The sequence below is a fragment of the Festucalex cinctus genome, chromosome 4 (assembly GCF_051991245.1).
Source record: "Festucalex cinctus isolate MCC-2025b chromosome 4, RoL_Fcin_1.0, whole genome shotgun sequence".
Classification (NCBI taxonomy): Eukaryota; Metazoa; Chordata; class Actinopteri; order Syngnathiformes; family Syngnathidae; genus Festucalex; species Festucalex cinctus.
Window position 1 is genome coordinate 25,076,504 of NC_135414.1, and position 23,801 is coordinate 25,100,304.

At 38.2% G+C, this 23,801-nt stretch overlaps 1 protein-coding gene across 4 annotated transcripts in view; it reads right to left on the bottom strand.

Annotated features, from left to right (window-relative positions):
• Nucleotides 1-1,661: 1,661 nt before the first annotated feature.
• Nucleotides 1,662-23,801, bottom strand: part of mdga1 (MAM domain containing glycosylphosphatidylinositol anchor 1) — a 176,479-nt gene continuing 154,339 nt past the window's right edge. For 3 of the 4 annotated variants that reach the window (XM_077519860.1, XM_077519859.1, XM_077519862.1), the window contains 3 exons: nucleotides 22,474-22,604; nucleotides 7,268-7,385; nucleotides 1,662-4,367 (listed from right to left, as the gene is read on the bottom strand). In XM_077519860.1, the coding sequence (XP_077375986.1) occupies nucleotides 4,282-4,367; nucleotides 7,268-7,385; nucleotides 22,474-22,604 (335 nt within the window). In that variant the 3' untranslated portion in view covers nucleotides 1,662-4,281. The remainder of the gene's footprint in view (nucleotides 4,368-7,267; nucleotides 7,386-22,473; nucleotides 22,605-23,801) is intronic. The other variant, XM_077519861.1, reaches the window with a different exon arrangement.

Here is a 23,801-nt window from a genome sequence, read left to right on the forward strand (position 1 = left end):
CCCTTAGCCACTTTGAAGTCATTTTCAGTTGACAGCAAGCGATAAAATGGCCGCCCTCTGACAAAAAGAGTTTTATCAAGATGCTTGTAAAAATATATCCATCCATCCATTTTCTTGACCGCTTATTCCTCACAAGGGTCGCGGGGCTTGTAAAAATATAACACATATAAATAAAATATAAATATAAAAATATATCCTCCAACTTGACTCTACCTGTACGTCTGCATGTATTTCATTTTGTCCTGAGGACTGAATAGATGTGTTCCATTTATTGGATGATTTTACAGCGCGGCGCTTCTCACGGGCCAAATTCAATCTATTCAAGAGAGTGCACAGAGTATAGCTACAGCAGGTGCGATGTTAACAGTCGGATACCTCCTGTTCCGTGGACTTAAGCCCAGCGATGCTTCTATAAATGACTATAGATGAAGTAAAGAAGAAATATAATTTTATTAAATGGGTTGTTGCTCCAGGAGTGTTTTAAACAATTCCGACATCGCCATCTGGACTTGCTGCAGGATTTGTTAAAAAGGCTTCAGATTAATTGCATTGCCGACGTCCTCCACCGACTGTTTTCTGATGAGAACATTCTCGAAAGTGCTTGTTATTCTGGTGAATATTGCGTTAGTGGGATATAAGTGTAACGGCAAAAACCACCATCTCAGGGTTCATTTTGTCACTTGCTGTCCAGTGAAAAGGACATCACAGTTGCTCAGCTCTCAGGTTGATTGATTGACGGATTGATTGATTTGTTTTTTGAGCAGATCAGACAATATGACATGTTCCAGAAAGCCAAACATAGTAATACATCATAACAAACCATCAGGAAATAATCATGGCATGAAAAACAAACAAACAAAAAAAACAAAAACATCATGTTTACCAGTGGCAATAAAGAAAGTTCATCATCTACAACTCAACAAAAGGAGCGTAAAAAAGAAAACTTGAAAGAAAACTCAGGTAATAACCAATCACAGCTCAGCTTCAGAAAACAGGTGAACTGTGATTGGTCATTGCCTGAGCCCTGAGCAACTGTGATGTCATCTTTAGTCGACAGCAAGTGGCAAAATGGCCACCCCCTGAGATGGATCAAAACAGCTGGATTTTGCTTCATAACATATTCTATAACTGTAATATTAATTAGAATGTCATGTTTAGGCTAGTGAAGTCACATAACATATTATTGTCAAGAAATGCTTAAGGTTGACTTTCACTTTAAACATGTTAAAATATTTGATATTCGGATTCGCAGATGGCATAATATGAAACAAAGCCTTATGCTTCTTTGATAAACACAGTGTAGATTAGCAAGCAGGTGGTGTTTATGCAATACATATTTTAAGCTTGGTTTATATCCAAACAGAATTGTTTATAAAATCATATAAAAAATGAGAATAAGCTAATTAAAATAAAAATGTTCATGTAGAAACAAGATGTGCATGTTTAAACTTTCAGTCTTATAATGTTCACAAATGTGATCTATTTTAATATTAATGAAAGGGTTGCTTTAATACGTTGCACCTGCAAATGTTTCTCCTTTAATGGCTGCCAGTTGAAACAAAATGTGCAAAAAGGTTCTGTCTACATGCTTTCTAATACATTGTTGAAATATAATAAAAGCATCAACTCAGCATGAGAGGAACAAAACAGACAAAAACACGTTTGAAAGCTGCTTGCTTTTGCTTGATTTAATTCATCCATCTGTAGCACTGTCCAGCGTGAGCGACACACATGGGAACAAAAAGTGACATTGACACACTCGATAATAGCAATAGCGTGTGGTTAAGGTAAAATGAGATTTAAAAAAAAACAAAAAAACAAAAAAAACCCTGATCAATAAAAACATGAGGTGGCAGGCGGACACAGAGAATGCTGGCAAAACACGCTGGAATCAAAGTAGAGAATTATTATTGAGATACCGTACATTGATAAATGATTAAACAGGCTACAGTTGTAGTCACAGTATAGACCTGTATGAATAAACACATAAATTATACATTAAAACTCAATAATGATGCCATTTGGACATGAAGATGAACTGCTACCATAAATGTAATTGTAAACTATGGGTTATAGAGCTATAGATATGAGTATTGCTTGATTTTAACAATCATATCCATACCATGCAATGAAAAGCATGTAACCGTAAACGTTACGTGATTTGTCAAGAAAAAAAAAAAAAATCACTTTTGTCAATAAAAATGAGCAGTTTATGTGGCGATACATGCTGTTCATTGCAAGGCGAGGATATTTATGACTGTCCACAACACATAGACATTCAAGCGTTAAACAATGTCGGCAGAGTTCCTTCTTAATTCACCTTTCGCTAAGACCCGCCCCCTTCGCGGCCGTTGATAAGTACGTCAAGCTTTCTGTTTCAAAGTGGAGCTCCTGCCATCTGTAATATTACCCAATAATGTGGTTTCCATCCAAATATTTTGAAATTTTTACACAATTTAGTGAAAATGCCAAAAGACTCTGGGTTGATGGTCAACAAAAAAGTAGCCTAATGATGCTTCTTTTATTAATTTCAGAAATATTTCAGTTTCTTCATGTCCCAAACAGATCCTAGTTTATTGTCAACCGCCATTTTTTGTGACGTAATATTCAGTCAAAACTTGCAACGCATATCCGGTCCTGCCATCATTTATTCGCAAAACATGTTTCTGTTGCCAAGATTTTGTTTTATTTGGAGAATTTTAGGCCTTTTTTTTTTTTTTTTTCAAATTTCTGACGTTTCCATTCAGGGATATTTTCACAATTCTTGATAAGTCGAATAAAAATAGGTGATCGGAGACCCAACTATTGACACATGGAATAACGGATGTTATTAAGGAGCAACACATTGTGGCTAAAGCTAGCAAACTCTGTTTATTTAGGCTAGCTTAGCTCGCTAGGACCTCACATTAATGAAATGTTATAACATGCTGTGATTGTACGGAAAATATAAGTACACTGCCAACTTTGGATGAGTTGAACTACCGATTTTTCACGTACTGAATCTACTATGTAGATAGTCGCATAGCTTTATCAGATTCTGCATTTCATGTGTCGTTCCTTATGCATTTGCATCCATTTTCAATGGCACGCATCTTCATTCGGATTGTAATTTTGGTTGAGAGGCATGATGAACTCCCCATCATCCCTTTTCAAAAGCACAAAACACACAAAAAAAAAAACAGCAACTGTAACATTAAAGTCACCAGGTAAGTGTTGGACCGTTGTTCGGTACAGCAGCACTCTCTTTGTCTAGTCTGGGTTTCAGGGGCGTGGCTTAGCGAAAGGGTGAATAGCACAGCAGCTACATACGCATCTCCAACTTCTACTTACGGGACATTCAATTACTTGTCGCACTGTTCGGCCCCTCCATAGCGCACACACGCACACACACAGTATGCTCGGTACGGTTACCGCCTGACACCTGTGTCACGACACTCACATCAGACATTGCCCGTAGCGGCATAAGCAAATCCAAAAATACAAAAAAAACGAAACAGGGAATTGCTCGGACAAATTGTAACGTCACATAAGTTCAACAAAACCCAAAGGAACAACAGAGGTCGTATAAATGTTGTGCTTCTTTAATTTCAGTTCATAGAGTCCTTCAGCATCCCCCGCTTATATTTAAACTTTGCTTATATTTAATATATAGTGATTAATGTACACGTATAATCCACACTGAGTTTACTTTCTTTGCGGCGCGCAGAGAGGCTACCGTCCGCTTCATCCCGTCATCTCGTTTCTGTCTTTCCAGTTCATTCATTCATTCATTCTTCACTTCGTCGAAGCTGTCTCTGTCGCTCGGCGGCTCGACTGGTGGCGAAGGTCAGCAGAAGGAAAAGTTCACCCACGTTATCTGTCTCGTTCGCCAGCTCCCGGGAGCCCCTCGTTCTTTTCCCTCAGGTTATCTTTGGTAGAGTGTCCGACACTTTGGTGTGTCTCGGGGGAGGGAGGAAAAGGGGGTGCGAAGGTGGGATGGTCATACATGAAGGCTAATAATGAAGACGAGGGGACTCTTGAGATGGATATTAGGAGATCTAATGGACTAAGAGAGATGTTTTTTCTTAAATACATAATAAGAATATGTTTGTTACAGTATGTCATTGGGGCAAAGTGTTGAAATCAAGTAAAGGCCGTGTTTGCATGGATCAACGATGCAGGGAGGACGAGAGGCGAGAGGGGGAAGAAGTCTGGGAGTCGGGTCGAGAGAAGAAGTAAGAGCGCGAGTCAGGGCAGTGTCTGTCAGCACAGACAGAAGGTGGCGCTGTGGTCAACCGCTCATCATCTGCAGAGCAGGGCGGCGACGCAGGAGAGGACAACGGTCACCCATCTGGCCACTGGGAGCGCTTGCGAGCCACCGATCAGAACTATGAACGAGAAAGAAGAGCCACCCAATGAGGTAATATCATCAGATTTATAGATTTATTTATAGATAGATGATGTTTTCTGACTTTCCGGGATTAATACTACTTGTCCGAATTATTTGGAAATTAGATATTAGTAATTAGAATAATAGAAAATTGTCATTAATTTCATTCAATTTTAAGAAAAAAAAAAAATCTTATAATGGGTTATTTAAGTGTTACTTTAAAATGGTCTTTTTTTTGGGGGGGGGGGGCATTTTATGAAACAAAAGTACATGTGGTATTGTTACTTGGTATAAGTGACTGCTCTAGGGAGGACCAACACTGCCGAAATAAACAATAGATAAATAAAAGTGAAAATAAAAACGGATATTAAAAAATATAATTCTTAAATGAAATACAAAAATAATAATATACATGGAAATAATAACAAAATATATACTTTATACACATTATACAAACATACCAAGTGAGAATAAAATAAATAAATATGTAAATAAATTTACATATAAATAACATTTCCTTGCACATTTCATGCTTGACATTTTCTGCAACATGAAATTAATAAATGAGTGTTTTAATTTATTGATAATTTTATTTATGTATTTATTTACACATTTATTTTTATATTTATTTATTTTTTTAATTTTTGAATCTTTTTTATTTTTATTTTTGTATTCATGTTGACATTTATTAATTTATTTATGCATATATCTTTCGTTTTTTCATGTACATCCATCCATTTTCTTAACTGCTTACAAGGGTCACGGGGGTGCTGGAGCCTATCCCGGGGTACTCCCTGAACTGGTTGCCAGCCAATCACAGTTCATGTATATTAATTTTGTTATTTATTTTTTCATATATTTTTGATATTCATTATTATTACGTTTACTCACTGGTATCGGTCTGAAAAAAGTGGTATAGAACATCCCTAGTTTTATTATACCGTAATGCAGTGTTCTGGTTCATTACCTGGATAGAAACTATGTTTTGGTACCTTTTGAAGATGAATCAAAAGTTCCTCTCACTTTGAATACCTGTCAAGCCTAAGTTGAGCTGAATGCTTTGCTATTCCTGCTGTTTAGCTCATCAACCGCACGTTGGCAGACTTCACGTTTGTGTCTTACGGGGAGCGTTCAGCCGCCCGCCTGCCTGATAATTACCCATCTGCCGGCACGGTGAGTTCCTACTCGCGCGCAACCTGCAGGACAACCTCACACAAACTCTCAAGTGCTCAAGAGCTTTCCCCTTCCTGTTTACACCTTCATCCATTATTCAAAGCATCCGCCAGTGTCTTTACGCACACATATGTGCCACATCTCACACGAGCGGGCACACGCACGCACGGCAAGCTGCGGGTTTGAGGAGCTAAGAAAAAAAGGAGAGTGTTAGTAATTCACTTTCTCAGTTTTGTTGCTTTTCTCGGGCGCTGGTGTTGTGGGCCAGGCTGGCTGTGAAGGTGTTTTCTCACATGATGTGCTTTCACAATGACCTTGTGGCCAAATAACAAATTGTCACGACCCGCCTTTACATTTGGCAGTCACCCTATAAATAAACTATGATTCGACATTGGCAGGCAGTTGTTTGATTCGGCACACATTTACGGGGAAGGGAATTCTCTCATGTGACCAAAGTTGAAGTTAAAGTTTAAGTCAACAAAGGACAACAATAGTGCAAAAAAAGAAAAACAAAACAAAACATAATTTTATTTTAACTCATCTTCTCTGCCGCAACTACCTTTTTAGCTCTTGCATGTACTTACACACAAACGCACAGTTGCACACACGATCCAAGCTGCACTCTTTCTGTCTACACTGAAACATTTCACCGTCATTTGATTTGTATCAGGATGAACAATTCCCCACTCATGTCGAAAAGAGCCCTTAAGAATGCGGCTCTGCAGAGGTGTACTGATAATAAAGTAGAAAGTGTCAGCGTGGGTGTAGAAAGTTTGAGGATGAAAGTTTAGATATATATGTGGTGGAAGCAATAGAAGTACATTGTAGAAAATTGGCCATCAGAAGCAGCATATTAGACTTTCCCATATACTGTATTTTATTTAACTAGACTAAGAGCAATTTCGAGAAATTGCGTGGGAATGCTGAAAGCTGAATGCTAATAGCTGAATGCTAAGATTTGAATGCATGTGGAATGCTTTTGAAGTAAATTAAGACATAAATTATGAAATTATGACCTCCTGGTTACTAGACAATGCACTTAACCAACTGTGCCACAGTTGCCGTATCAGACACCTGGTAATGACGGTAAGTCATATGTACGGAAATGGGCGTGGAAAGTGATACTTAGAAACAAATTCAATGTCTGTTCCATTGAAAATGAATAGGGAAAAGTTGATATGAAACGTTAAATTGTGCAGATACTGTAAATAATGTGGAGTCAGACGATATATATACCCCGGGAGGCGTGTTTCAGCATTCCCACAACTAGACTAAGTGCAATTTCTGGAGAAATTGCATGGGACTGCTGAAAGCTGAATGCTAATAGCTGAATGCTAAGATTTGAATGCATGTGGGGAAAAGTGAAATTATGAAAATACCGTAAGTAATATGGAATCAGATGATATATACCCCGGGAGGCGTGAATTTTTGATGCTAGTTGAAATGTGAACACTTTAAATTGGAAGTATTATGTGGGATTTGTTACGTGGCAAAAAAGTGTGGAGAATAAAAATCACAATAACATATGGTGCTTCAGCATTCCCACAATAAATATATTTAGTATCTTAATGATTGTATTATCGTTACTTACATTTTATGTACAGCACTATTAGTCTTATTTCAGTCAAGTTGAATTGAGTGATTTGATTTTCATCAAACGCTTTTGCGTGCTTTTCCCATATAGCGAATATTCACCTGTGAAAACCAGTCCCCAATCTATCTTACCTGTCTTACCTGCGCTGGCAACAGTGTTCTGCTGCTTGCATTTGCCCATGGTGATAGACACGTCGTCGATAGCAATGTCACCCTCGAAGCTCTTCCCTCGGATTCCCTCAAAAATAATCTGCGAAAGACAAAATGAGACAAGTGGTGGTGAGCAATTCGTAAAATTCCATTTTGTGTAAAAAAAAAAGGAAACGTATGTAGTCTAGAAAAAAAAAATCTAGTTGTTTGAATCTGATGGAATAGCCATGACATGAGGTCCCACGAGGGTCGACCCTCGAAAACAATGACACAATTCCCCGTAGTCCATAAAAAATATTACCCACGACTTGTACCTTATTAAAAAAAAAAAAAGTCATCCAACAATTGCGAACCCACCCACCGACATTGACTTGCCAAACAAAGGCATGTAAATTGCTTGTGTAACAGGAACATTTGGGCCGACTATCAGTCGTAATCAGCGTGAAGTTGGGAATCGGATCATGCTGTAAATCTGTCCAATAATCCTCCAATGCGAGGGGAGCGTTCGTCTTTTGTGCAACCGCAACAACAAATAAATAAATCCAAAGAAGAGACTCGTTTACAAACTTTGCGGCGACTTTCCCATTTCAGGCAGCAGCCATCTGGTTTTGACTGACAGTCTAATTACTGCGGTGTGCCGAGGCTCCAAAAGCCCATCGCACCCGGCTAATCAAAAGCCGAGCATATTCTGCCTGGGATATACCGGGGGAGCGCAAACAAACAAGGAAACTACTTTGTTGGAGCAAAGTCACAATAATGGCAAAACTATAGCAGGTATTGGCAAAAGTTTACTTCGATAAAATATGACAAGTTGTCTTGTCTGAGGTGTAATAATGGTGTAACGAATGATATCTCAGGGGTGTGATTTGTGGCTTGTCGCCACATTAAGGTGTGTTTGTTTACATTCTTGGGGCAAGTACTCATGAGCAAGGCACGTACAGATTAGTTGACAATAAGATGAATGTTAACTCATTCACTGCCATTGACGGAAAAAGATGTCAAATGATGCATTTTTTTGTTGGTCTGGCAATGAATGTGTTAATCAGAAATTCGTTATCCAATATTTTTTTTGCGATATTTTGCCAATGATAACGTGACGATGTAGTGACAGTATGTAAGTGATCAAGTAGAAAGTTGTAAATATACAAATATTGAAGAAATAAAATAATTGAATACAAAAATATTCCCTTGTTGCTCATAATCAATTTCCATAAAAATAAAATGATGAACTGGACTCTCCCGCATCCCAATGTTTTGTTAACTTTTCTTTTTTGAAAGCTATTTTTGACTGATTCTAGTATAGTTCACAATTGTTTTGCTCGGCAACCATTCAACATCAACACTTAGAATGCATGGTGATGCAAGCAACAATGGTGGAGTACATGCAAATAAAGTTTCTACAAAATATTTTGAACTTGAAATTATTTTTAAAAAATGTATCTTTTGAAAGTAACAACAAAACAAATCATATAGAGCAAATACATAATTTCCTTTAAGGAAAAAAAATAAATAAATAAAAATCCACGTTAAAAACTTTCCTTGTCAGGACTAAAAGCAAAAATAATCAACCAACTCAAAAGCAGCTTTTCTTTTTTTTCTAATTGTAGTAGTTGATTGTATAAAATACAACTAAATTACCATTGAGAACAGGCTTTTTTTTTTTTAATGCTCAGTTTAAAACAATGGCCAATGCAAAGCTAATGTATGATCTATCTGCTGTGTAAATGCATGTAATCATGACAACATGGTTACATGCTTCAGTGCACTTGCAAACATGTTAGCGAGAAACAAGTCAACGTTAAGCTTGCCGCATAATAGGAGACAATGCAAAAATAATTGGGAGATGCAAATCCAGAGATTAACAAGTGACCTTGACAAACAAGCGCCGTTTCCTTGAGCGTGTATAAAACGTAAGTCAGATGCATAGCAAATTGCACAAAAGAAAACGGGCAACCTCTTGTGACATCATTCGTTCCGATGTCTCTGTGGGGTTTTTGGAACTGTTAGCAAAGTCACTTGAGAGAGTTTTGCGGGATTTTGTACAAAGTTTAGATCAATTTAAGAAGAATAAAATATATACGGTACTTTTTTTGGTGCTGTGTGACGAAGGTTGGCATCCAGCATGAGTCACCCCTCCTCTATAAGAACTTCCTATGAGCGCCTTTATTTGCTTCTGCGATGTAACTAGAAAATGTATCTTCCCTTCAGAAAAGTGGTGGGTCGATCCAAATATCGATACCAAGTCAGTATCGATATCGTGTCGATACGGGCACTAAAATATCGATCTAGTAGCTTAGCTTCAGTTTGGCTCTTTTATGCACCGCCACGGTTTGGTCAAACAGATAACTGGCATATCACAGTAGTGTGTTTCAATCACGTGCCATCATGACTTAGAATCTCATCTTTGTAGTAGACACATACAGTATTCTACTTGAAAAATATATTATTTTTTGGTCTGTTGTTTCATGTTTTATATTTGTTGTTGCATGCTAATCTTTAACATCTCGTTTATTTAGGTTGAAAAAGAAGATGAAGGCAGCATTTTTAGTTTTTTTTTTTTGCATTTGTAGTTTCGGAACATTATATGATAAAGCATTTTTTTTTCCCAATTTCTCTTCCTATTATCACTTTGTGCACTTTGTTTAATAACGTTAAAAAAATTATTTTATTTTGGTTGGAATAAATGATAAATACAATAAAATAAATAAATAAAAAATAAAATGAAAAATAAATAAATGAGTAAATAAATAGATAAAAAATGACAAAATAAATAAATAAATAAATAAATAAATAAACGACTAAAAGTGAAAATAAAAGCGGATTTATTTCCATTTCTGTTTTGTTTTTTTATATAGTTTTCAAATTATATATATTTTTTTATATCCATTTTTATTTTCACTTTTAGTCATTTATTTACTTGTTTCGTCATTTATTTCTTATGAACTTTGGCAGATTTGGTCCTCCATATTAGAGTGCCTCGTTGTCACGCCTTGGAAAAGCCCCACAACGACCTGCGTTTTTGTGGCTTACACATGCAATTACTGTACAGAATAGGCATAAAAAAGATGCCAGATGAAGTAGCACTGGTAGCAATAGAAACAAAAATTTGATTGACGTTTGAGTGGGGCGTGGCTTCATGGCATGAAGCAGATACACGCAGTGTTTGAGAGCTGCAAAAATTGCATGACTTCACAATTTTGGAGCCTCATTTTTTTAAACTTGACAACTGTTTTTGGCAGGGTTGTTAACATTCTGCTTTTATGCATTTTTACTTACTTTTTTTTTTTTTTCCACTTTACAGGGTCTTCAGGATAACATCGAAAGTCAAACTCCCCAAAAGTTGTGTTTCTTTGGAATTCTACCAAAATATTTTGTTAAAATAGGCCTCAACCGTCAAAAGTAAAAAGAAAAAGAAAAAAAAACATTCATCATTATGTGCAATATCACTTTAGAATTCAGCTCAGTCTTGGCATCATATTTTGGACTAACTCCTGAAGTGTGAACCACAAGATGTACGTGAAGGAGAAAAGGGTCTGGGTATGTTCATTAAAAACACATAATATTTGCATGTGTAAATGTGCTTGTCGTACTTCACTTAACACCACTCGGCTCTCTATTGATTGTTGGTCAGGCAAGTTGAGTAGTTTTAACAGTAATATTTATTTATTTCATATTCTCTTACACTTCCATGACACATACGAATATTATTTCAGCCCGGTTCAGAACGGTTTAATGAAAGTAACAATTTTTGTCCTATTGGAAAATGTGCTGAAAGTCAACCAGCAACCCAGAATGGATTGTGTTCCACTTTAGAGATTCCACTTTTTTCTCCTTCCCTTTTTTTTTGGGCACATTAAAAGAGAACAGGAAAAATGAGGTTTCATTATTCATATAGGCAGGTGAAGATGATTAGCGATGAAGGCCTTGCCGTAATAATCTGATGTATAATGTCTCCTTTTTCTTCAAAAGACAAAGATTAAAGAGTGCTTGGGAACACTTTGTCAGGTTATACGGCTTGTACTGTAAATAGAAATGTAGAAATGGGGTTATGGGTCACAGAAGGTTGCCGCCGTCCTTAATGTGCCTGATGTATAAGGCTGACATTCACCAGTAATTACACACCCTACTTTGTGAGACGCGTGTAAAATGTGCTCACTTTTTAAGTCCACGTCGGCGAGGCGTGTCACTGAGGAAGTCGACCGCATGCGAGCGCGTGACTCCGACATCAAAGCGGCTACAGTAAAGCTTCCGGCCGGCGCTTACCGACGTGTCGCTTTGTCGAGCTTTGTAACCTTTAACGCTGCCACTGATGTGCAAGTCCGCGTACGGGAGGGGACGCGGCCGCGAGGGACGAGACTTGGGCAGAGTTTGACTCGGGAGAAATAAAGAAATAAATAACAGCTACACAGGTAGGCACGAAACACAAGATGTCCCCTGGATAACTGGTTCAAGTAGGGACACGTGCTTCTCCATTGATTTTATACGTATGGATAAGTTGTTGACCCGAATAAACAACTGGCATCAAGTCCAGCAGTTGTAACTAAGTCAATTTCAGACAGGATGGTGATTGGCACGCTCGCAGGCGCGAGGCAGATGGCGCTTTTGCTGGAACAATAACGAGCCATCGCCGCAGATCTGCTGACTGACAACGCGAGGCAATTTTGAAATGTGCACGCCAAGCTAAAAAACAAAACAGCAAAACACTGTTTTGGTTACACGCCTCCCCGGGAGGTGCAATAAAGACGAAATGAGGAACAAAAAAAGGCTCATAAAATGGCGATTTTCATTTTATGAATTTGCATGATGTTTATCTGCGCAGCAGTAAACAATTTGAATATTTCCACAGCAGTTGCTCTTGTTTTGGAGGGACAGGAAGAGAGGCGCGCTCTCAAAGACATTCACTTTTGTTGGCAGCGGCAACAAAGCAAGGGGGAGCTGCCGAGACGAGTGGCAGCACCTCAAAGGCCTCTGGCGTGTGCAGTCAGTGCGCTGGAAAAGTTTGCCTTCTCTACGGAGACGCTCGACATGAAACAAACATCCATGTGAGTCCGCATGTGCTGACACAGATAACATTTGCTTTAAATGTGCAACTCTTAAGAGAATTTTTTTTGTTCTGACATTTGAGAAGATGATGACAGGTGATAAGGTGGAATGCAATGGATTCGAAACAGTCAATATCACTATCAATATCAGGTGCCTATGAGATGTCCCATTTAAAAAAAGAAACAAAACATCTTTCATTGAACTTCTTAATCATTGTAATTAGATGATATAAATTAACGGCAAGAAGAAAATGTGCATGCTAGCAGCAAAATGTGTGAGCTTGCTAACAGGGTAGCATTTTTAGCAAATGTTTGCATCTAATAAGCACATGGCGACTTTCACTTGGCAACATTTTTGAGTTACCAAGCTGACTGTGGTACTGTGTAACAAATGTATTGTTTTCTTTCTTATTTATTTATTTATTTATTACTGTAGACAAAACATGATGAAAATTTACACAGGTGTATTGTCACTATGTAATATTTTTTTAAATTGATGAATCTATTTATTGAATTCATTTTAATTTTGCATTAAAGTTTATTACAAAAGCATTTCCCCTCCTCCTGATTATTGTTTATTAACCAGTGATTGGTATTTATTTCGTACGTCTTATTCCTATTGTGGTTAAAAAAAAAAATGTTTTCAAATGTCTTATTTAGTTAGATTAACAGGACTGCAGAAATGAATTATGCTGAAATCAAAGGATTTGGACAATTTTAAATGAAATAAAAATGGCTCCAAACGATTGCTTGATTATTAAAGTAATTGTCTATTAACTCTTTGACCGCCAAAAACGTTTAATAACGATTAGTAAAATCGCGATGTATGCTGCCATAAACGTTAAATGACGTCATCTACGTTAAAAAAAAAAAAAAAAAATTTAATCAATGGGTAGTACAACGTCTAAATACACCACTGCCTGGTTAATGGGTTGTGGAATCAAAAACACCCACTATCTAGGCCAGCAGATGGCAGCATTGTGTCTCATTTCAATGGGCTGCCGGTGTATGGAATTACAATGACATGTGACAGAATCTGATGAAATCTGATGAATGCTTGTAATCGTGGAAATCGGCTGGCACTGTGTTTTTTTTTTTTTATGTTTTTTTTTTTTGGATAACGTGTGGCAGTAAAAGTTAATTTGATAAGCGATTACTTGTCCATTAATCGATTAATTTTGACAGCTCTACTGGCGTAAGTATTTAGTCTGCAACTTTCACCTGTTTCATCCTTCACTGAAAGACAAAATTCTAGTTGTAATGTTCCTGAAAACATCAGAGGGTTCTTGAAGGGGACGACCCGGAGCCCCTACTTGAGATGATGCGTCAGTGACCATGTACTATTATTATATATTTTTGTTATATCACAATGCTTTAACATGACTACAAACACGACATGCCACGTATAATGCATAACTAACTAATACAAAAAGGTGCCAAAATAACGCCTGGCAAAAACTGACATTTTCACAGGTGAAGCTCATGTGATCAATCCAGCAAGAACGGGTCACGCACACTGCCTGAACTCAACGCTACTGACATTTAACATTTACCTGACTTCCCAAAAAGATCAAGCGAGCGAGTCATACACACAAACACACACAAGGCTGAAAGTTAAAAGGGCAACTTCTCTAAGTTTATATGTTAATGTCGGTGTACTTGTCACGGTGAGCAAGAAAAGCCCGTGAAAACCTTGTTGTCTCCTCGGTCAGGTTCCCAGGCTTCCCTCAACAACACGACAAGACTTCACTTGAAGGAATGCGGGGACTTGTTGTTTTTCAACTTCTCATTCTAATTTATGTAAAGTGGATGGACTGGGATTTGGGAAGAAAAAAAACAAAACAAACAAAAAAGACACAATAAATGCATTTTCTGAAAGTCCAAGATTCAATCAACGAGTTTTTGTGTGAAGCAATAAAGGCATCGTGGAGAATAGCTTTTTCAGGCCCAGTTAATTTGCTGCTTAAACGGGCTGCTGTTGACATTAAAACAGCAAGAATGGCATCAGTGTGGACCATAAATACGATTTATTTTGGAAATATTGCTACAATATAAATCTACAGTAAAATCCTATGAAAAATGGAGTGAGGTTCTAGCGTTAGCATGCCACTGAGCTAGCATTTATGCTACGTTTTCATTTAACAGATTTTTTTTCATACGTTCTCTTGACACACATTACTCATCCTTTCAGGGTTGGACAAGTTCATTATTTGAGTTCAAATATGAATTTCTTGGGGGAAATGTTGGTATTGGACATATTTTGTCTTGTGTGTGCGTGTGGGGGGAAAGAGGAGGGGAAGACAACAACTAACGTAAATGTGTAATTATTATACCAGACGAGCATCACAATTTTAATCTCATGCATTGTCTGGTGGGCATTTGCCCCTATATTTATATATAAAGAAGTGTTGGCAGTGGAATAGGTCATACACTTTCGTCATCAATTGTTTTGGTTGTATTTATTATGGAGTTATGAATTTTTATTATTATTTTTTTAATTCCACAAAGATGCAGTCACTTGACACGGTTCTAGTAATTATTTGAATTAGGGGTGTGAATTGCCTAGTACCGGACGATTCGATTCGTATCACGATTCATAGGTCACGATTCGATTCGATACCGATTACTACCGATACGAATTTATAAGTCGATTGTTGCGATTCTTTTTAATTAAACTTTAGAAAATACTAATCAATAAACTTGTACAGTGTAAGATTTGTATGAAAATGTATTATTTATCTGAAACTTCAGTCTTATACAGGTGTTAATATGTTTCATGTTTGAACAGCATATAAATAAAATATTCAGGCTTAATGTTCCATTAATGTAACATTATTTCATGTTTAAGGTGTGAACCCTAAGACGTTTTGGTGAATATTTTTCTATCAAAAATGGATGTTTAAAAATCGATTCGGCCACCTATTGAATCGATTCAAGAATTGCGCGATGTAATATCGCGATATATTGCCGAGTCGATTTTTTTTAACACCCCTAATTTGAATAGTCCAAAACAGCTTTGATGACAAATAATATAGATAATGGATGGATTGGCTATATAAAATATAAAAATAAATCATATATATAGGCATTACATTAGAAATCAGTAAAGAGCCATCCTTGGATATATCAAAACTGGAACAAAATGACAACCAGTTGATTCAGGTCATTCCCATTGTCAACATCAGACAGATTAATCATTATTATTGATCACAACAGAAACAAAATGTTCACCACCAACAGAGTGGGAAGTAGCGACGGAATAGGATGAAGACGAGCGACGGCGGTACCGGAGGCGGTCGAAAAGAGGGAAAAACGCAGAGCAGAGCGGGAGAGAGAGAGAGAGAGAGAGAGAGAAAGCTGATGGAGGAATGAAACGGTCGGAGAGAGAAATGGGATTCGCCCCGCGGCCCCTGATACATAACAAAGTTTGAAGAAAGAAGGGGAAAGTGTGACAGGGAGGGCTAGAGCAAAAAAAAAAAAAAAAAAAAAAAAAAAAAAAAAAAAAGTAGTTTATCAGCTCACCTCAGATGGCCTGTGCCGCATTCACAGCACTCGCCACACTTTGTGTTTGTATGTGTTCAACAGCTAAAAGTCCTCGAATGTCTCGGGGCGTTGCTTTAAAAGCGTTCAAGAATGGCATTTTAAATTCGTGACGCTAAAAGTCAAAATGACAAGTGTTATGTGAGGTTTGGGTAGCATTAATAATTGATCACATATTTGAATAGCTTTCAGGAAATACCAATTGAGGGTCATTAGTATTGCAGCTGACATTTAAGAGGAAGCTAAAGTCACAATAGTGGTTTGCTTCGCCTCTGGTATTTTCGTCTGAGCTTGAAGTGACCATCAAACATTACCGATTTGCATTCAACCATTTGGCTCAAACGTCGCACGTCACACACTCAATGGCATTCACTTTTTCGACAACAAGCGGGTGAGTCACTGCGTGAATAAGTCAATGTTTTATTGCAGCTCATTAAGGACCGCCTTGAGTTTGGTTGCCCCTCGGCTTGCTGCTGGTCCACCTTAACTACAAGACGAGCTTCGCACATGAGCTGAATGCGTAACGCTGTCGTTAGAGGTCGCATATCAGTTCTTCCGCTCAAGTAGACGTCCCGATTGGGCGTGTCTGCTTAACTCATTCACTCCCAGCCATTTTCACAGAAGCAGTCCCGTTCGCTCCCAGCTGTTTTACTGGATTTTGACTGATTTTGCAAGGCCCACAGAATATTGTGTTCAATTGCTGTAAAAGTATGGAACCTACCAAAAGAAAGATTAAAGTCTCTTCTTTCATCAGGAAAAAAAAAAGTATGTTTCTATCTGTTTCCATTTTGCAGCAATTAGCATTAGAAGGGAGCTAATTTTCATCAGTTTTCACAAATCTATTTAAAGTTGTAAGTAATTGAGCTTTTTTTCTAGACGGCCCTGGTTGATCTCCTTTGCTCTGCTGCCACCTGCTGGCCGTTTGTGTAATAACTACCATTTCTGCAACCCTTCTTTGCAGTTGAGAGGCTGCATCAAAGCCTTCTGTATGCTCTAGCATAAACCCCCCCCCCCAAAAAAAACGTATAAATATGTCTTTGGGACACTTATAACATTTAAAAAAACGTATTTATACGTCATTGGGAGTAAGTGAGTTAAAGGCACTCTGGGTGGAGCAACCTTGAAATGTGGGCACTCCTTGACAAATCTGTCAGTACGCGCATTTTCCCATAAATAAATTACAGATTTTTATGTTTTTTTTTGTATTTGATCATGTGTGCATTGCATTGCTTATAGCAACTTTAACTCACTTTGCAGTTATGAGCACAGTGCTCTGATTAAATTTATTTAATTACACACAGTTACACACGGTAGGTATTCAGCATTTTTACCTTTTTGTTCGAACAATTCACCTCAAAGAGTTATTCACCTTTGAACATATTAATATACATTAACAATTGAAAACATGTATTGATGTGTGAAAACATATTATGCACTTTGGTTACAATAGCATAATGTCTGATTTATTTATAATTAATTGTGTACAGTGTCATAGTTTTTCTATCCATTAGAATGTATAATACTAAAATTGAGATCTCATTTGCTTCATCTATCCTCCCTCTGGTCCTTCCTCTGGTCTCCCGACAACTTCCTGATTTTGTTTGGATTCTGATGTATCCGGTGAGTGTAAAGGGTCTTGGATCTGTAACTGGTTTCAAAGATGTGAGTTAAAGGGCACCAAAAAAAATAAAAAAAAATTAAAAAAATAAAAGCGATGACTTGGAATTGCGGCCAAATGAATAAGACTGAGGTCTCCTAAAAAATAAAATAAAAAATTTAAAAAATAACAGCATGAGTACGGACATTATTCTAAGTGACGGTGTTACATATATGACACATAGCCACATTCATATCTGGATTGACTGTATTATTCAAGATCACCGTATAACAGCGCTCCACTCCTGCCATGAGAGATGGAAGTCACGTACGCAGCCTCCTCGGTTGCCACGGAGACGCTTCTTTCACAGGCGTCCCTCTCATCCATCTTGCTTTACGAGTCTCGATATGATGAATATTTAAGATGCAGTAATCACTTTATTGATGCGGCAAATATATTTGCCATATGATTTTCTTCTTCTTCGCTACACACACACTCGCATCCCAGACTGCTGTTGGTTTTAGTGTGAACGGGCAACGTTTATGAATTTACTCACTTTTTTTTTTTTTTTTTCTTTAAGTAATTTGTCCAAACCTGCATGTACTGTAACAGTGTGTTCTGGTAGACTTCCATTATAACCATTTTACCGTTTTATACTTTACTGTGCCAACCAGACTTGCGGATATACATTAAATCACAATCAACACTGCGCGTAATGTTGAATGCACTCGAGTCTGACTTAGAAGGCACATGCTGTGGGCAAGCAATTTTATATTAAAGCACTTGCATTGCCTTAGGAATATTCATCATGATGTTGGCCATGTCTGCATGGTTACACAGTAATGATATGATATGCACTCCAAAAATGGTATCCAATAAAAACAGTTCGGGAAAAAAAAAACAACCTGTAATGAAATGAATGGATTTTGTTCGCTAGGTGTTCTCCATGTGAGCCACATGCATCAAAATGAACCAGAGCTGTGAGTTTACTGAAGGCGCTCATTACATTGCTCAATCAATACACCGCTGAGACCGCCTAACATCCCAGAGGAGTGAACCTCTGCTGGTGCGCTCTTTCAGACGTATCCCAATGTTCCCCACAACTCGTGAAGGAAGCACATTGCGGCAGAAACAAAGTTAATGAAGGGCTCACGCACCCCCCAGCGTCGGTCTTCAGTCTACATTCATCATGGATTCGATTTCCTCCCCATGCATGCACACACCGAGAGAATCAGGAATCATTACGACACAACTTGCAGGCATCCCCTGCACATAAATAAACATGTTAATTGACCTGTCATAGCTAATTGCTGCAGGGGATAGGAGACTGCTGCGTGTGTGCGCGTCTGCGTGTGTATGAGAATGTAATTGGATCTAACATGGTACTTATGCAGGTGGATGGGATTTTTTTTAAACAGATGTTTGATTAAAAAATGTGTGTGAGCTTTGTTTTCCTGTATTGGTGAGGACTAAGTACCCAGATTTGACTGTCCTTTTTGAGGACAGAAAATTACAGCATAAGAAGAAAATGCATTGTGATAAAGGAAAGTGTCAGAGTGGTTTGTTAGTTGGGAAAAGTGTATTATGGAACAATTTGTTGTCGGCTTGGCAATGTGACGGCATGAAAAAGAGAGCAGGGTAAGAGTTCTACCACAAGGCCATAGAAAGGGAAACACACATCAACAAACACTCGAGAGGGAGGGAAAATAATAATAATAATAATAATAATTTGTTTGCCCTCACGACTTTTCACACCGCCGAGTTGTAAACTTACTCAGCCAGACACAAACAACCAAATAGTGGGTTAAAATTTCAGTGAAGTTGACTTCTAGCCTCATGTTGAGTCATCGTTACTTTTCTTGTTACATGACATCCGGGGAGAACTAACTGGGAGCACTGACACGCTGCAGGCCAAAAATATGATGTTATGTTTGTTATCTTTGCTGAAAAAATGTTTATCCACGTTCACATTTGGACAGGAAACGATAACAGCTCAGACAGAACTGGCAGCACCGTCCATCCATCCGTCTGATGGGACAGTGAATGAGATGATTGATGGATGGATGGATGGATGGATGCATGGATGGATGGATGGATGGAGGGAGGATGGGATGGAAGGATGGATGGATGGATGGATGGATGGATGGATGGATGGATGGATGGATGAATGGATGGATGGATGGATGGATGGATGGATGGATGGATGGAGGATGGGATGGATGGATGGATAGATGATTGGATGGATGGAGGGAGGGAGGATGGATGGATGATGGATGGATGGATGGATGGATGGATGATGGATGGATGGATGGATGGATGGAGGGAGGGAGGATGGATGGATGATGGATGGATGGATGGATGGATGGATGGATGCATGGATGCAGGGAGGATGGGATGGATGGATGGATGGATGGATGGATGGATGGATGGATGCATGGATGCAGGGAGGATGGGATGGATGGATGGATGGATGGATGGATGGATGGATGGATGGATGGATGCATGGATGCAGGGAGGATGGGATGGATGGATGGATGGATGGATGGCCATCCATCCATCCATCCATACTTGGGATGACTTATTTCAAGATATCAGATACTAGTATTGGTTGAATGACATTGTACAACCACGGCTGGGACTTATTCTGGCTACTTTATTATGTGTTTCATATTATTTTAATTCATTTAGTTGGGAGTTCTATGCTTAAATGGAAACAAGATAGTAGAAAACTGCCAAAAATTTCATTCAATTTTAAGGAAAGTGCGATGTTGAGAGTCTTCCTTTAATATTGTCTCTCAGTGGCTACTCAGAGCTCAGCACATTCTCCACCAGGCAAATAATCCTCTGGCAGCTGTGTGGACAAGCAAGTTGCTGAAAAAGCAGCTGAATGTTCACTCAAAAGATTCTCAATTATCAATACGGACAGCCATCCAAAAATATCAAAATGCTCCAACTTTCCAAATGAATGGACGTATTGCATGAGAAAAAAAACAAACATTTCACTGCCAGTGTCAAAATGTAAGGTTAATTAAAACGTGTGATACTTTGTTTAATCGCTCCCATTTATTCTGATTCATGTCCAAATTGTTTTAACAGACTATATGGATTGATATGGGCAAAGGGAAATCATCCCAAAACCTACAATTTTGGCACTGGCACCAACATGACAGATGCTTGGAGGTTTATTTTTATGACATTGGAATAAATGGATTCAGTAACCTTGTCAGCAATTAGCTACTTACCGAGATTTATTTGCATTTCCAAGGAAGACTAAAAATGGCAGCGATGCGTCAACTCCACGTAAGCTCATAATTGTCGTTCTACAACTTTTCTTTCACTGCACACCGTTTGCGGTAAATTTCCAATGAAAAACGTATCAAATTCCAAACAAAGTCTGAGGCTCAATTCTTCGCTGGATTCCTTTTATTCCAAGCAGACCCCAGAGTGTACACCCCCACCACCTTTTTTTTTTTCTATCTAGGCTGCATAGGAGACTTCCCTCTTGGGAAATATGCAGAAGAGAGGAACCCTTCAGTAGATGAAATCTCCCAAAGATAAGAGAGCTGACAAGAAAAGCAAGCAACACCATGTAATACCGTGGAAATAAAAGCCTCATAAACTCTTTATTTTTGTTTTCTTCTTCTTGTTGGACCAACAGACTTACAGTCGAGTTGGAACATGCCGTGGGCCCGAGCCTGTTTGTCAGTTCAGAGACAATCAGCAAATAGTACCGAGGTCACTACTACAGATGAGTGGGTCACAAAATTTAGGTCAAGTCATGGCTTTGCATTCAACATAGGTGAGCGGAAAGCTGCAGGGCCAAGTAAGAAGGTCACTGCTGTCGTTGAGAAACACACACTTCAAGTTGCATAACTATAATCTCAACTCTCTGCAACCTTTTGCACTATGTTGTGAATTCACTTAAGAATGATCCCACACTGCTCCGGCATAATAAAACACCACAGGGTGCATCATCAATTCAATTAGGCAACCGCTTTGAAATGTTATAAACGTTACCAACTGGAGATGAGAGAGATGCCCAAAATGACCAGCATGAGCATGATGTTGCAAAAACATAAGTCAAGAAAAATGGACAATTACAGGCACCAAAAGTTTTACTAAAGTAATTAAAAACCCTAACATGTACTTTACAACCAAAATGATTTTTTTTTTAATGTACGCAAGACCTCACAGAATTTACTTTAAATACTACAAAGATGCACATTTCATCACCCCCCCCTGCATTCTATGCATAAAAAGTCTTTATCTTCAATTCATTTGTCGACTACAATGTGTCTTCTGCTCTACTCATATTTTTACATGATAAAAAAAAACAAAAAAAAAACAAAAAACACTATTACCTGGGCTGCCTTCTGCCATGTAACATATGTGTTTGAGAACTTTGTTTTCACTTTCAGAGTTGCATGCGCTTTTTTTTTTGTCTTCTACGATTTGCATCAACAACAACAACAAGAAAAAAAAGTTAGGATTGGAGTTGAACTGCAAGGCTGCGTTTACTTGTAATTTGGTGACGCGGAAAATGATACATAGTAAATTTTGCATTGCAAAGTTGCTCAGATTCACTTGACACTTAAAATGGCATTTAGCATTAAAAGTTACTGGTAAAAACGACTAAGCGATGAACACACAAAGTGAAGGCTATTTTGACAATTCTACTCTGTCATGTGATTTTCTCGGTTGACCGCTCTTAATCTTTCGGTGACTGGTAACATCCACATTTCAAATGAACTGACCTGAATGGTACCAAAGGTTTTTAGCAACCAGACCCAGATCTGACCCTGACATTCATAAAATTAAAATAATAATAATAATAATAACAAACATCTAAAGACTTTTCTTTCTTATTTCCATCCATCCATCCATCCATCCATACAACTTATCGTCATCGTTATTTTCTCTTGACCCAAAATATAGAACAAATGGATTTTTTGTATTTTCTTAGACAATGGAACAATAGCTTTGGGGTATTGTTTTCATTGCACTCTTACCTGAAATGGTCCGCTGGGGCTGATATCGACGTATGCTTTCTTCCAGTCGGGGCCCTGATGACCTGACTTGGTCCACAACAAGGTGTCCACTGAGGCAATACTCCTCACTTTCAAAAGAACATTGAGAGTGCCTGTGAAAATGAAGGGCATATTTAGGAAAGGTGACTAAATACTTTTGTTGGACAATGTTGGTTTGTTGGACAAAGATGGAAATTGAAAATAATTTCAAATCCAATTGCAAGTGTAATCCCTCCCCCCTCCTTGGTGCCGCGAGTAAATAATAAGATGATGGCACAAAATATTTGCCGATTGACTAGCCATACCTACTAACGTTTAATATCATAAAAGTGATTCACTTATATCACAAGGCCAAGTAACGACTGTTCCAACATCGCATAACCTCCCTGAGGTCCTATAAACAAGCACAGAGCACAATTCCTCCAACTCTCTTCGGCCTCAAAGTTGTTAAAGAACCATTCGTCTTGTTAAGAATTCCCAGACAGCTCTTAAGTGCAATATTAACCAACATCCAGTCTCTTAACGCATGCGTAGGCAGCGGTGCTAAGGTATTTTATGTTTCCATTTGGTGGGAGTCTGCTTTTTGCACGGAAATTCATCACCCCATATGCCCACAAAATGTTCCGTCCACTCTCACGGGTCAGATTTGCATGTTTCGGAGGTAATGTGACTCAAGACTTGAAATAATCAAGCTAGTAAGTAATTAACATTTTGTTCTGTCGCAAGGGATGTGTGCCAAGGGTAAGCGTCCTGAAGCAAACTATGTAGTGTGAACACAAGATTTTAGAATCATCTTGATTAAACTTGATTCGATTGCTGCTCCTCTCGAAAATCAGATGTGCTAGATGATAGGGCTGCACGATATTGGCAAAACATGCGATATGTGATATAGTTGCTGAATATAACGATATCGATATTATCGCGATATTTAACATGTACCTAAAGAAATGACTTTTTTTTTTTATCTAATGAAAGAATTACATTTTTTTTAAACCAACTAAATGTATTCATAATTAATTGTAATTACCTCTCGATAATGTTCGACTATTGGATGGTGATGCACATTTTCGTACACTGTGTTCCAACTATGTTTTGCATTTGCATTATTAGGGTTGGAACACCCATGGAACTAGGGGCGTGGAACCCAAATAAAAAGAGAGGGCGAGGAGGGGATTTTTTTTTTTTCTGAGAGTGCAGTGGTGAATTGTATCAGTCAGTTCCTCTCCTCTCTCCTCGCAAGCTTTGAACTGTCTTCTCTCCTTTTTTGTCATGTTTAATAAACGTCAAACAGGTAAACCTGACAGTCTGAC